General features: G+C 31.4%; 1 protein-coding gene across 50 annotated transcripts in view; it reads left to right on the top strand.

Moving 5' to 3' along the window:
• LOC139520909 (lymphocyte cytosolic protein 2-like) overlaps positions 1-16,143 on the top strand; it is an 87,048-nt gene extending 70,905 nt beyond the window's left edge. For 37 of the 50 annotated variants that reach the window (XM_071313950.1, XM_071313956.1, XM_071313953.1 and 34 more), the window contains 10 exons: positions 610-765; positions 2,438-2,512; positions 7,341-7,374; positions 8,142-8,177; positions 8,969-9,007; positions 9,590-9,661; positions 10,296-10,327; positions 11,501-11,581; positions 12,654-12,806; positions 13,556-16,143. In XM_071313950.1, the coding sequence (XP_071170051.1) occupies positions 610-765; positions 2,438-2,512; positions 7,341-7,374; positions 8,142-8,177; positions 8,969-9,007; positions 9,590-9,661; positions 10,296-10,327; positions 11,501-11,581; positions 12,654-12,806; positions 13,556-13,654 (777 nt within the window). In that variant the 3' untranslated portion in view covers positions 13,655-16,143. The remainder of the gene's footprint in view (positions 1-609; positions 766-2,437; positions 2,513-7,340; positions 7,375-8,141; positions 8,178-8,968; positions 9,008-9,589; positions 9,662-10,295; positions 10,328-11,500; positions 11,582-12,653; positions 12,807-13,555) is intronic. The other 13 variants (XM_071313973.1, XM_071313962.1, XM_071313966.1 and 10 more) reach the window with 1 other exon arrangement.
• Positions 16,144-16,629: the final 486 nt, after the last annotated feature.

The following is a 16,629-nucleotide window of genomic DNA, read 5'->3' as shown; positions in this document are numbered from 1 at the left end:
ACTTATTAAAAATATCTAAACACTTAGAACTTTTATGTCTAAACACTTAGAACTTTGATAACTCTAATCACTTATAACTTTTATAATTCTTATCAAATTTGTGTATGTCTTTTTTCACCATCTGTTTTTATAAATGTGTTGTATTTCGTTTGTACATCTCAATCTTTTATTGAGTGAATAAATTAAATTTGTGTATTGTATTTGTAAGTCAGCCAATATAAAAGTAATAGATTTCAGAATTTTGACTTTTAACTAGTTCTATAGTTCAGATAATATATTTTTTTCTTTTTCTTTAGTATTGCTGTTATTGAAACACATAAAGGATGATGCAATACTATAAATGTTCATAATGAAGCATTTTCAAGATGAACAAAAACTGTAGAGTATAAATTCATGATATATATATCTGTTATTTTTTTCACATGAAATTTTTGATGCTCTTTGATAAAACTAATTTTCCGACCAACCATAGTTGTCTACTTATATGATATATTTTACTATTTATAGGACGTATTTATCTATTTATAGGATGTATTTATCTATTTATAGGATATATTTATCTAATTATAGGATGTATTATATTTATAGGATGTATTTATCTATTTATAGGATGTATATGAAGATCCAGATGAAGCCCCTCCACAGCCCTCCCCAAGTAGATCAAAAGTAGCAGTTTTACCACCAACACCTAAACCATCACAACAGAAGTCCCCATACCATGGCAGAAAACCACCACCAGCACCAAAACAAGAGGAATTTGAGCAGGTATGAGAACACACCAAAACCTAGTAAAAAAAATTTTTTTAAATCCTGACATCTTAGGGAGAAATACCACCACCAAACCAAAAGAATTAGGTAAACAAAACAGTTGACACCTTTAACATCCAATACAAGTACCTTTAACAAGTAAAAATAAGTACCACAGCTAAATATAAATTGGAACAGATGAGATATTTAGTGTGTTGAGGTCAGCAAATATACCATGTAAAGAAGAAACCATACGAATTGAAATTCAACACCTGAGGTATATGACAAGAAAACAGTTTTACTGAAAGTCTTTCTGTCTTTCATTTTACATGATCAATTCTTTACAGAAATGTTATATCATTGAATCTTATCCCGTTTTAATTTTGTGGTAAAGGTTTTGTTTGCATGCCTTACAAACACTGTTCTAACTACTTAACTAACATGTTGTACATAATAAATGTACAATTCTCTCTCATCTTGGGGTAGTATTAGAATTCAGTTATTATATATCATTCTTATGTCCCCACCAAGAGGAGACGAGGCGTATAGTTGAAGTATGTATGTACATTCTGAAATTGGTTAAGGGGCTAGTAGTTTAGCCTAAACCAAATCATTCGAAATTTGCAAATTTTATGTTGTAAGAAACTTATATCAAGTTAGAATGTGAATCATTTTCCTTTTATTTTTTCAGAATTATGTGCTTATATATTTAATAAAGCAGAAAATAGTAAATATATTTAAATTTCAAGAGAAAATCTTGAGTATTCACCACCATATTTTTTGAAAATTGGGAATGTTGTTTAACATAAGTGTTCTAAGTTACTATGCTAATTAAACAAAATTTGTTTGGGAAATAGTAAAATGTAATGTGTATATATTTCTCCCTGACACTGTGGTGCCCCTGATTTTGATCTCATTTTCACAATTGATTGCTTTGTGTTATGTTTTAAAAAATAAAAATATTTGCGGTACCTGTAATTGTCATGATGTTTTACATACAATTTTTAGAATTTTATGTTTCAGTAGAGATGTGAAAAATTTAACTTTTGGACATTAAATTTGTCCGGTAAAAAATTGAGGCTAAATAATGGAAAGGCTATGTCATCTTCAAAAAGGGGCAAAAAAAACCATTTTCTTGCTTCTAGCAGGAGAATAACCTGAGTATGAGGGAATTGATCTCTATGACATTGCACTTCAATACTCCATATTCCAAAAGGAAGGTTGGGATTGATTTGGGGGGTTATGACCCAAACCATTTAGGAATTAGGACCCAATAAACAAGGATTTTATGGTTTTCTGACAATAACTTGAGAATAAGTCTATGGATCTCTATGAAATTAAGAATAAATTGCTTAATGGTATTTTCTGACCTGAATTGCAGTGGGGTTCAAAGTCTTGTATTCTTGGGGTTCATGTTGATCCAAATTGGGGTTCAAAATTAAACTTTGAATTCAACAAAAACTGAACATGAGGGGTTCCTTGATATGCTGAATCTAACATATACATTTATTCAGATTTATTGATTTTTGGACCCATTTTTTTACAATGTTCTTTTTCTAGGAAAATTAACTCATATCATTACATCGGATGCTTCCTTTTTGTCAAACGTTTAACACAGGTACTGGGTGCACTTTACTCTGAAGTAACTAAGTTACTAATAGCATGTTTGTCTTTACTATGTTTATTTTAGTTGGAGTATGAGGTACCAGAGGAAATATTGAAAGGAGAAATGCCACAGGATGACTATATGACAATGCAAGCCTCAGTAGGTCTACTTTAAATAACATAATGGTTCTGTCAACCAGGGTTGTGTTTAATATTGTACCCGCTACATAGCTTAATGGTTCTGTCAACCAGGGTTGTGTTCAATATTGTACCAGCTACATAGCTTAATGGTGCTGTCAGTCAGATCTCATCAAATCATCCTGCAATAGATGTGTATTTTAATCTAATCAACATTTGTGGTTCATCATCCTGTCAACACATATATATTGCCATTACCGAAGGTCATGCTTTTATAATAAAATTGAGAATGGAAATGGGGAATGTGTCAAATAGACAACAACTCGACCATAGAAAAAACAGCAACAGAATACTGTATAGCGGGTTATTTTCGCAGGGTGCAAATTTTCGCTTATTTTCTCATGAATAGAACAAAATCACCAAAATAAATTCCAGCAAATTATAAGTGTGCATGCATAGGTATTGATAAAAGATTTGCATCTGTGAAAATATTAACCACCAAAATATTTCATATACCTTCTTACATGAAAATCGCAAAATTTTACACCCGCCAAAATAACCCCCTATCCGGTATATCGTATTAATTGATCAAATATATATATATAGTGCATATATAAAACTTATAATCCTGCACCTGGCTGACACTTATATTTCAGCATTGCAAAAGTCTTGCTTGTTAATTAATATCCAGTTATAAACACTTATGGGCCTGCACCCTGCTGAAACTTATATTTCAGCATTGCAAAAGTTATGCTTGATAATTAATATCCAGTTATAAACACTTATGGGCCTGCACCCTGCTAACAATTATATTTCAGCATTGCAAAAGTCATGCTTGTTAATTAATATCCAGTTATAAACACTTCTGGTCCTGCAGCCTGCTGACACTTATATTTCAGCATTGCAGAAGTCACGCTTGATAATTAATATCCAGTTATAAACACTTCTGGTCCTGCAGCCGGCTGACACATATATTTCAGCATTGCAGAAGTCACGCTTGATAACTAATATCCAGTAATAAACACTTATGGTCCTGCACCCTGCTGAGACTTATATTTCAGCATTGCAAAAGTCACACTTGATAATTAATATTCAGTTATAAACACTTATGGTCCTGCAGCCTGCTGACACTAATATTTCAGCATTGCAAAAGTCATGCTTGATAATTAATATCCAGTTATAAACACTTATGGTCCTGCACCCTGCTGAGACTTAAATTTCAGCATTGCAGAAGTCATGCTTGATAGTTAATATCCAGTTATAAACACTTATGGTCCTGCAGCCTGCTGACACTTATATTTCAGCATTGCAAAAGTCATGCTTGATAATTAATATCCAGTTATAAACACTTCTGGTCCTGCAGCCTGCTGACACTTATATTTCAGCATTGCAAAAGTCACGCTTGATAATTAATATCCAGTTATAAACACTTATGGGCCTGCACCCTGCTGAGACTTAAATTTCAGCATTGCAGAAGTCATGCTTGATAGTTAATATCCAGTTATAAACACTTATGGTCCTGCAGCCTGCTGACACTTATATTTCAGCATTGCAAAAGTCATGCTTGATAATTAATATCCAGTTATAAACACTTCTGGTCCTGCAGCCTGCTGACACTTATATTTCAGCATTGCAAAAGTCACACTTGATAATTAATATTCAGTTATAAACACTTATGGTCCTGCAGCCTGCTGACACTAATATTTCAGCATTGCAAAAGTCATGCTTGATAATTAATATCCAGTTATAAACACTTATGGTCCTGCACCCTGCTGAGACTTAAATTTCAGCATTGCAGAAGTCATGCTTGATAGTTAATATCCAGTTATAAACACTTATGGTCCTGCAGCCTGCTGACACTTATATTTCAGCATTGCAAAAGTCATGCTTGATAATTAATATCCAGTTATAAACACTTCTGGTCCTGCAGCCTGCTGACACTTATATTTCAGCATTGCAAAAGTCATGCTTGATAGTTAATATCCAGTTATAAACACTTATGGTCCTGCAGCCTGCTGACACTTATATTTCAGCATTGCAAAAGTCATGCTTGATAATTAATATCCAGTTATAAACACTTCTGGTCCTGCAGCCTGCTGACACTTATATTTCAGCATTGCAGAAGTCCCGCTTGATAATTAATATCCAGTTATAAACACTTATGGTCCTGCACCCTGCTGATAATTATATTTCAGCATTGCAGAAGTCGTGCTTGATAATTAATATCCAGTTATAAACACTTATGGTCCTGCACCCTGCTGATAATTATATTTCAGCATTGCAGAAGTCGTGCTTGATAATTAATATCCAGTTATAAACACTTCTGGTCCTGCACCCGGCTGACACTTATATTTCAGCATTGCAAAAGTCATGCTTGTTAATTAATATCCAGTTATAAACACTTATGGTCCTGCACCCTGCTGATATTCTGTTTTAACATTGCACAAGTTCATGCTTTACAATATATTTCTATCCAATTGTCAACATTAGCAGTCCTGCATTTTGTCTATACTCAAATTTTGCAATCCTGTTGCTTTGAACAAATTCACATTTTACATTGTTTTTAGTCCAAACAGAACTAAACTGTAAAGGGTTGTTAATATAACTCAACTAAAATAATCTTTAGTTTCCCTTTTGAAATTTGAAGACAGAGATTTGTTGTTAGTTGTAAATTGACACACAGATCTGAATTTGTTCTTGCATGTAGCATGGGTGTAATTAGTTTCTTTGAATGTTGGTTTATTGTTTTTCTCTTACTGTAAATAACAGGTGCTTGCCATCAAAGTATTGAAGAAAAATCTTCCCATTGTTTGTAGATGAATCATTGAAACCTTGTTTTCTAAAATTTTGTTTGAGACTAAACAAGTAAATAAAAATTGAGAATGGAAATAGGGGATGTGTCAAAAAGACAACAACCTGACCAAAGAACAGAAAACAGCTGAAGGCCACCAAAAACTAAATTTTAGAAAATGTCATATACAATTAGAATTATTAGACCTTTTGATACTGTTTATGTTATTAATCATGAGTTAAAGTGATTTTTTAGCTCACCTGGCCTAAAAGGCCAAGTGAGCTTTTCTCATCACTTGGTGTCTGGCATCCGTTGTCATCTGTTACCCGTCGTCTGTCGTTGTTAACTTTTACAAAAATCTTCTCATCTGCAACTACTGGGCCAAATTTAACCAAACTTGGCCACAATCATCATTGGGGTATCTAGTTTAAAAATGTGTCTGTAATCTTTTACAAAAATTTTATTCTCTGAAACTACTGGGCCAAATTTAACCATACTTGGCCACAATCATCATTGAGGTATTTAGTTAAAAAAAGGTGTGCGGTGACTCATCCAACAAACCAAGATAGCCACCATATCTAAAAATAGAACATAGGGGTGAAATGTAGATTTTGGCTTATACCTCTGAAACCAAAGCATTTTGAGCAAATCGGACATGGGGGTTAAATTGTTTATCAAGTCAAAATCTATTTGCCCTGAAATTTTAAGATGGTTGTTGGGTTGCTGCCCCTGAATTGGTAATCTTTAAGGAAAGGAGTAGGTTCAGTAAGACCCCTTTTTGGCCCCAAAATATAGCAGTTTTACAAAATTGATAAAATGTAAACCTTTAGTTATTTATTGGACAGTAGAATGCTTCTGCTACATAAATATGGGCTGTTTTTGACAATACAATGCACATATATCCAGTACTAGCACCATTAAGTCATGCTAAATTACTGAAATCCTCATAATTCTAGCATTTTAGTTAAATTTTAGACGGTTTTCGTGTAAAACGAAAGTGGCCGCATTCGTGTTCATCCTTAATATTGAAATGTAAGTTGTATTTTATGATAATACATAACATATATAAAGGTTGAGGATGAACATGGATGTGGCCACTTTCATTTTTACCAAAAACCATCTGAAAAGTGACATTTTTCGACATATTAGGTAGATTTTTCATATTTGAGCTTGAATCGGATCGTTTTTAATGACTAAATTTTTAAAATCTTTCACATAACCTAATTAATTCAAATAAAATAGACACTTAAGTGTTTAAAAAGTGGTCAAAATCTTTCGTCAGATGAACCTGAAATTTGAGGCCAAAATCGGTCCTTACCGGACCTACTCCTTTTGCCGTTTTTGGTTATTATCTTGAATATTATAATAAATAGAGATAAACTGTAAACAGCAATAATGTTCAGCAAAGTAAGATCTACAAACAAGTCAAACATGACCAAAATGGTCAGTTGACCACTGAAGGAGTTATTGCCCTTTACAGTCAATTTTTGACAATTTTCATAAATTTTGTAAATGTTTGTAACTTTTAACAAAATATTTTCCTCTGTTACTAATGGACCGAGTTCATTATAGATAGAGATAAATGTAAGTAGCAAGAATGTTCAGTATTTACAAGCACATCACCATCACCAAAACACAATTTTGTCATTAATCCATCTGTGTATTTTGTTTAATATGCACATAGACCAAGGTGAGCGACACAGGCTCTTAAGAAGTTTTTCTTCTCAAATATTTATTTACCAGAGCTTTAAAATGAAATCAATGTGACCCTTTAATTTCCAAAAATAAATTCCAACCTTGAGCCTCCGTTTTCTGGAACCAAGCTTTGTAACTGATATTTATTTTATAATTTTTAAAGGGATCATGCAGGTTTCTGTGAATTAGCTGACCTAGAATTACAGATAAGCACTAAGGTGTTTAATGATGTAAAGTGTAGTTTAAGGGAACTTATGATAGCATAAAAAAAATATTTGTGCAAAAAATGAGCACACCATTCTACCATATAGACTATGATTGTATTTATCATATACTAGTATGTTATCTTATTTTGTTTCTTTAGCAAGAAGATACAATGAAAAAGAATAAAAAGAAAGGTAAAATGTTTATAAGAAAATCATATCTATTTATGGACACAATTCTATATATGTATATATTTCTTATTTAGAAAAAAAAACTCAATTGGCAAAGGAAACAACAACATCTGTAAAAATAAAGAATTCAGTTTTAGCTCATCTGGCCCAATTAAATGAAATGGAAAATCTATCAAGATTTATCATTTTATGTTAATTCCATGTCAGATAACAAGAAGAATTTTCAATTATTTTGAAAAATTTATGGTGTTATAGAACTATTAATTTTCTGATCTTGTTATGCCAAAACAGATTCTAGTTGAAATGAAGACCGTCAAGTAAGAAGATGAAAATCTTGCATATTAATCACAAAATTAGCTAAGAATAATGGGAGATGCTGGCCATATATCAATGTGATCACAAGCCAAGGTCACAATAAATCCTAGGCATCTATAGGTCAATACCCAAGTCTTTAACAATAGCCTAGTGTCATTCAATACAATATGTAAAGCTCTAAATCATCCCGAGTCTTGAAAAGTAGAGCATGCATTTATGAGTCTTTTTGTGTAAACGACAACTGGGTACTGACAGGAACATATATATAAGATATACTGTATGTTCCCAAGTACTGACATACAAAATTTTAATTCTGGTATCTTTAATGAGTTTATTTAAAATCAGATACTATCAATTTTTTGTAATTTAATTATCAAAGATATTTCATATAAAATATATATTTTGTTTACTTTATGGTTTTGAAATAATTCTGATTGTTTATTTACATTGAACAGGTCATGAAGGTGTACAAGTCTTTCCAGTTCAAAATGGTAAGTTATGATATCAGGTATATAATGGGTAAAGAAGATTCTCTACTCCCTCTGATCGAGATTAATAAATGAATGGGACATCACAATTTTTTTACTTAACTCGCCATATGAAGGGTGCAACTAATAGATTAGAATCTGCTATCATACAGTACTAACTGAGATTACCCCTAGTTTTTGTTAGAGTTTGTGCTCAGTCTAGTTGTCTATGTAGTGTTTTGTGGATTTGGGTGTCATGACATTTTCAGGTTATCTTCGACTTGAGGTGTTCCCTTTTCTGCCTCTTTTAAAAAAAAATGAATTTAATCAGTATTCACCATCCTCCCTTTCTTTGAGACAAATCAAAGAAATATCAGCCTAAATTTCCCCTGTCCTCCCTTTTTGAGACTACATTTAGAAAATTCAGCCAAGTTTTTTACTCTTTATATTAAAACAAGTTGAAGAGATTTAAGCCAAGATTCTCCCAACATCCATCACTCAATCTCTCTATGAATGAGAGGACTCTATTATGAGGAGGTGAATTCAATCTAAATTCCCCTCCCTTTAAATGAGAATATTCAGTAATGAGAGGTGATTTCAGCCAAGATTCCCATTGTTGAAGTTAAAATTATATGACTAAAGGACTATTATAATACTGTGCAAAAAAACACAGTTGCAGTATAAATTGTTTAAAGCTGAAAGAAGATGACAGAAAATATCACCAGGCTGTAGTTGTATCAATTTGTGGCTCATTTTTTTTATCTTGTTTGTAAAACATGGTATAAAGTACAGAACAGTTTTAATTTGTATTATAGGAGGCCAGACTGCCACATTACCCCCCAGACCTGGTAAACGTAAGTATGCAGTTATACAATAATGAAGATTTAGGAATGATTTATTTAAGTATCATGTTCATTCCTCTCCTTCTCTTTAATGGACTTGCAATTTGACATGAAACATGTTTAAAAGAGTGGGAGTATACTGTTTAACCTCTGTATGTCTGTCCATCCATCAGTCCCATGAATATTTCTATCAGAACTTTTCTCAGGAACTACTTTACAAGGATTTCTGAAATTAAGTTTCAGGGTTTATAAAAGTCAGATATATACCGTGTGATGCATTTTAAGATTCATCTCTCAACAACTGTCTGTTTACCGTCAAGTATTTGGGCGGGGGTATCACCAGTGAGCAGTAGCTCACAGTTTGAATTGTTGTTATTTTTCCTGTGGCACACCTGTTAGATAGAAATCAGAGATAGTGATTTTCATAAAGTATCAATCATTGACTCTTTAATTCTTATAATTGTATCAATAAACCAATTTTTTGAGACGTTTCGGCCATTCGCCTTCTTCAGTTCCTTATTTTTAACTTTAATTTTAACTTTAAGTCTTTAATTCTTTCTAATAATGCTTTACACTGATGATTGTGTTTTACAGATAAACAACTACCTGTCCCTCCTATGGATGCAGCACCCGCTTCTCCAGCAGAGGTTAAACGAGAGAGTTCAGGTAATGAATTATCTCCCTTAACAAAAGAATAGAAAAAGACATTATTAAGTTAAGTTTTCAAGTTCAATAATTGAAAAAACTGAAGGAAGAAGTTGGATCAGAGCCATTTAGAGGTCCATTGAATTACAGAAATGATAATTGCCAGATATTTATGAAATTTATATAATTGATTTATAATAGGAATGTCTGACAAGTTATGAAAATCAGTGCACTATATTATTAACTTTTAAAGGAATTTTCCCCACTGGAAATATAAATATAATAAAATTGAGTTGTAAGCCCACCTTTGACAGTGACAAGTTGTATCTGTCAGACACCTACTTCCTATTTCTGATACTTTGAATTCTTGGATGTGTTTAAGAAAAACTAAATATTTTTCATCACATTTCTCTTAGGAACCTAGAACCTTGATAGTGATAAGTTAGTAGTTATAACATGAGTGTGCTTTTTGATCTGTCACACACCAACTTTCAGTTTACCAATACTTTGAATTACAAGTGGTGGTATGCTCATTAGAACAACACATACTTTCTTATCAACATATTTACAATAGAATCATTTCAGATTTTATCATTGTTCATTAAACATTATCATATCATACCTTTTTAATCAATAAGTTTATTTTCCTTCACAGGTAGAACAAAAGTAGAGAAAGTCAATAAAGCAGTGAGTTATTACTTCATCATAATTTTTTTTATAAATTTATAAACTCATATTTCTTTTATTATTAAAATATTGAATGAGATTGGCAGATTATGCAAATATTGGTTTCTGTGAGCTGTAGTGAACGTACAAAGGATGTGTTTTTCAATAGGCTAAAGATGGGATTCAAGTAGATATGAATATATTGAGAAGTCCAGTATACATCAATTAGACAGCAACCAATCAAATAGATAAAAAAAAAGACAGCTATAGTGAAATTAGGGTAGTAATGAACAACAACACAATGGGTGACAAAGAACGATAGGCAATATGTTTTCACATTTTACACTTTTTTAACCGGATTTTTGTGACAAAAATGTTGGTTATTGATTTGGGGATGTACGGCGGGCGGCCGGGCGGCAATCAAATGTTGTCCGTGCATTAACTCATGAACCGTTTAACCAAAGCTTTTAAAATTTTAATATGTTATTACTGACAACTATACAAAGGTCAAGTTCAATAATGGCAATTTTGACTTTTACCGTTCAGGAGTTATGGTTCTTGAAAGATTGAAAAATGGATTTTCTAGTCGTGTCCGTGCATTTACGCATGAATTGTTCTACCAAAGCTTCCCAAATTTTAATATGTTGTTACTAATGACAGAATGGAGGTCAAGTTCAATAATGACGAAGTTGACTTTTACCGTTCAGGAGTTATGGTTCTTGAAAGATTGAAAAATGGAGTTGCCAGTCGTGTCCGTGCATTTACGCATGAACTGTTCTACCAAAGCTTCCGAAATTTTAATATGCTGTTACTGATGACAAAATGGAGGTCAAGTTCAATAATGACGATTTTGACTTTTACCGTTCAGGAGTTATGGTTCTTGAAAGATCGTAAAATGGCGTTTCCATTCACGTTGTTGCATTTACTCATGAACCATTCAATCTAAGCTTTTCAAATTTTAATATGTTGATACTGATGACAAAATGGAGGTCAAATTTGATATTGACGATTTTCACTTTCACCATTCATCAGTAATGGTTCTTGTGATATTGCCAGGACACAAATAAATGTTAATAAATCCGGTTCGCTGTTGTTGTGACAGCCTCTTGTTTAAACTCCGTTTCAATGATAAAATTAATTAAAGTCTGTATTTCAATACTGTGTAACTGAAAAAGACAATTTGTATAATTTCAGTTATCTTTGGAAGAGCAGCCATGGTATCATGGAGAAGTAGACAGAAATATTGCTGATAATAAATTATTAGGAATAGGAACTGTAAGTGGTATAACTTTAAAGCATACTTGAAATTGAGAATGGAAATGGGGAATGTGTCAAAGAGACAACAACCCGACCAAATAAAAAACAACAGCAGAGGGTCACCAACAGGTCTTCATTGTAGCGAGAAATTCCTGGACTGTTTCAGGGAACAGAGCTAATTATATCTCATCTCTTAGTGTTGTCATTCACAATTTTGTTAAACAGTCCTGGTGCTGGATTTTCTCGCTGTGTTGAAGACCCATTGTTGGCCTTTGGCTGTTGTCTGCTCTTTGGTCGGAATGTTGTCTCTTTGACACATTCACCTTTTCCTTTCTCAATTTTACATAGAAAACCTAGAAAAAGTAAAAAATAATTTATGTACGATGTCGGTTATTTTTAACTTTTGTTTATGATACATATTAGATTATACCACTGCATCAAGTGTGATATAGAATATTTCTCCATTTTATGTTGTTTTAAAATTTTTAAAAATTAAAAGACAAGGTTTGAAGAGCGTTTCGAATACAGTTGATTCATTATAATTAGAATTTTACTACACAAATGGAAAAATATTGGAATGCATAATATTTGATGGTGGAATCTTTTTCATTAGATTTTTTTGACAAAGTTGATGAACCTTTATATCTTTCTTCTTTCAATGATCAAAAGGATGTGTTTTTAGTATGTGACATCATCAGGAATGGTCCACTTTTCTCATGACTTCACCATAGGAATTATCATTATCAGCAAAAATATTTGATGTTGTAATTAAATTTTGATCATTTGATAAATGAGATCAAAGGAAGCAAATGTTAAAAAAAATTACCAACCAGTCAGGAAAGTATAAATTGGATAGAAATGTATTTAGCATATCAGTGTATATGTATACCATAAAATATGTTGCATGTCATTTAAAACAATCATATTTAACATTTGACATGTGCTATTTTTTGTTGAAACTGAAATATAACATAAACAGCTCTTATTACCAGGGATAATTGTTGGTGCAGCCAAACCTACTAAAAATTAAATTTGAAAGGGAAACAACCTAAGCTTAAATAGTTATATATATTTTATTTTTTTATTGCAGAATGGTTGTTACTTGATAAGAAAAAGTAAGAAAGGAGGAGAAACAAAACCATACACTTTAGCTATATTTTATGAGAGTCAAGTTTTCAATCTGAATATTAGAAAGAAACCAAACCATCAGTATGCCTTAGGGATGGCCAAACCCGGTGAACAGGTACACTGTTTTAAAGATTTATCATTATACATCATTGATTGTACATTGACAAACAGTATTAGCACATTGGCTGTTATTTACAAATCTGTGCTAAATTTGTCCAGACATTCATGATAGAGGTCATGAAAATTACAATGTTGTTAGTTTATAGTCATATCTTTACCCATTTTAGAAGTTAGATGAGCTTGTATGGTACAGATAAAAAAAATCTAACTACCAAGTCCTGGTTTTACATTATAGCAATAAGGAGAAAAATACAAAATACTAATTTATTCAAATTAAGGAAGTACATATTGTATTAAACAAATGGCTAATGTCTCTTATGATCTTGCTCCAAGGGTATGCTGCTTATCTCCCTCTATCACTTACTGTGACAATATTACTTATCAACTTAACTACTGATAAATCTATGATATTTTGTTTCAAATTGTGTGTAGATGAACTTCTGTTACATTGTGATGCATTTTAAGATCTGCCCCTCATGAACATCTTGTATGGTAAGTCTATTTATTATCATTCTCATCTGTCACAGTTTGCATTTGAAATTTTCTTAGCTCTCACCGATAACTTTACTTAATGATAGTTGTTTTATAAATAACAAAGACAAAATCATAAGGATTTCGGAAATTTGGTTTCAGGGTTTATATAATTCAGCTAGACTGTGTGATGGGTTTTCAGATTCATCACTCAACAACTTCCTGTTAAGCTTGCAGTTTTACTTGTTAATACTGATTTTATTCTATTTACAGGAATTTTCTAATCTTATGGATTTGGTAACATTTTTCCAAGGACACAGATTGATATTAGCTAAAGGACAAACAAGATTAAAAACACCATGTCACAAATAATGGAAAGATTGGACTAGTAAATTGCTGTGATATTGTGTCAGTGACATTCCTTACATTAAAATCTCATAGTTACATAAAACATATAGATACATTGTCATTGCCATTTATTGTTTAAAAATCTCACATGAGCCATAGAACAAAGGTATGTGAAAATCACATTCTTTGTAAAAAAAATCTCACATAGCCATAGAACAAAGATATGTGAATATTACATTGTTTTAAAATCTCCCATATCCATAAAACAGTCAGATAGATGAAAGTTACATTCCTTGTATACAATTGTGAGATTCGTGAAACAGGTATACAAATATGGCTGTTATTTCTTATGTAGGGATCTCACAGTCAAAAATCTTTCTTTTTTTTTTTTTATCACAATCATCATTTGAAAAAAATCATTATTGCATCCTTAAATCTCTATAATAGATGATATTGCCATCACATAATATTGAACATCTATATGATATGATAAGTAGGAAATATTCCACCTAAAAATACTAATTATAAATCCACATTAGTTAAAAAATGATTATTTTTTTCACCATGCATCTCTCATGCGATTGTAGATTTTGGATTGATTGTATTTTGCTTAACTACTAGTTTCAAATATTGCATGCATATTCAGAAAGGTGTAGATTTTAGAACACAACTTGCCAACTGGTTATTGTGCCCTGGAAAAACATGTTTTTGAGTTATCCAATACATTTTTTTTAATTTAAGTTATTTTTAGTTTTTTTAATTCATTATGTATGTGAGAGAGAAGATATTTACAATTTTTTCTTTATCTTTTTGTATAACGCTTATATTTACGTTACTTGTTTACCATAATGTTGGACCACCACCATTTTTAATATTGTCTTCTAATCACAGCTTACAATAGTTTTGATTGGTTAAAATTATTTTGTTTGCCATAACTCTTGAACCACCATTTGAATAATACCTTTCTTACCACAGATTACTGTAACAATAGTTTTGATTGATTTAAATAACTTAGTTTACATATTCAATAAGTTTTTCCATTACGGTACTTGTCATTCAGTTTTAAATTTTCGTTGAAGTGATTGACATGAGTTGGAAAGGCATTGAATTTGTATGTTATCATCCACTATACATTAGCAGGGTATCAATGTTAAGAAACAATGTAGTTAGCAAAGCATTCCATGTATGTTACAATTCAGGATTGCTGTAGACAAGGATGTATATACATTTTACTGTATACCTCCTTTTATACATGAAAACATTGTTTACATAGTATTGTTATATAAACTTTGTGTATTAAATTCATCTACCTTGTGAAGCAGGATCTTTATTTGTGTATCTTATTGATTTTTTAGAATATAATATAAGGTATAAGTGATTGTATGAAAGAGTTGTGTCCCTTGTGTTTATCACACAAAATGATTTCAAGTTGTTATTTGACTTGATTAGTAATAAAGAATGAATGTATGATTGGGATACGTCCCATACATTAGTAATGGTAACGTGTTTGAAAGATATTTTTTTTCTGCTCAATTAGAATCTTATAGATTTAACAAAAAAATATGCTGTTAAACAATGAATGTATGAATACAGCATAATTGTGTTATGTACCTTACATCAATGAAAATATATTTTCAAGATGCATTCATTTTGTTTGATTATAAGTTGTGTATTATTTGAATGCAGTTATGCTTCCAATTTTATTATGTCTAATACAAAAACATTTACTTTCTTATACTGTTGTCTTCTTTTATTATATATAGCGTAACTAATTCACTTAAAGTCAATATACCGGCAATACGGCATAACATGGCTTGAACTAAGTACTTTTATGACTGGTTCTAATTTAGATACATAATTAACTCAAATGTTTGATATTCTTGACATCCTAAACGAAATGAAAATGCAACAGTATATCTTGCTAAATTTAAGGGCTCCTAGAATTAAAATAAAGTTTGAATGATAGGCCCTATTATTCAAAATATATTTTAATTACCCTATCATATAGGGTATATAAGCATGCCAAATAGAAAGTTCATTCTTTAAATTATCGTAGTTTTTGTCCTAATAATGAATAGGATAAAATTTTATTCTCAATTTAGCCATCTTATTGTATCACTGGCATAGCATCTGGGTAAATGTGAAACAGCTTTGAAGTATTTGTAATGCTTTTTCAAGTAAACTAGTTACGAAAAGCTTTGAAATTATAATTTTTGTTGTTTTTTACGCCTGATTTGTTGCTTATTGTGTTAACTGACATGGTTTTTACCCTGTAGGATCATCTCAGCGGAGATCCTTAAAAATAAACATAGGACAATTGAAATAAACACATGTACATTGATTTTATATACTATATTTATTGATAACAATTAATTTGAATATTCTTAGGAAGAATATACAATCAATGAAGAGTAAAAAATGTTAAATATATATATTTAATATTGATGCAGAATTTATGATTTTTGTTGAATTGCTAAGAATGTCTTTACATTATATTAAAGACTTTGAATCATTAGGTGTTTTTTTCTTCTTTGCCTTCTTTTTTGTTCAAAGGAGTTTTCTAGAGTTATGCCCCTTAACAAATGGAAAAATTATTGAATTTTTCGTTTCAATTCTCTAACTTTAGTTTACCTTAACCAAATGTAAGAAACTTGTACACAATGCTTATTTCCACAAAATACAGATAGAATTTGAATTTTGTTAGTGTGACTTGAACAAGAGTGCACATTCTGAAATGTCTTGTGACATGATTTATTTTATGTTGAAGTCACATAAACTTAACATTATCAATGATCCTTGAATCAAAATGATTCAGGGTCAGATAAACCAGACAGACATGAACATCTTACAATAGTTACATACTGTTTCTCGAAATACAGTTTACCTATTGCTTATAGCATACAATAAACAGACCAAACCATGAAAATGAGATCAATGTCAGATGAAACCTGCCAGACGGACATGTACACCTTACAATCATTCCACACTCTTATATTTTA

This window comes from Mytilus edulis, chromosome 4 (assembly GCF_963676685.1).
Source record: "Mytilus edulis chromosome 4, xbMytEdul2.2, whole genome shotgun sequence".
NCBI lineage: Eukaryota > Metazoa > Mollusca > Bivalvia > Mytilida > Mytilidae > Mytilus > Mytilus edulis.
The sequence above is the reverse complement of the archived record's forward strand: the minus strand, read 5'-3'. Positions and strand labels throughout refer to the sequence as shown.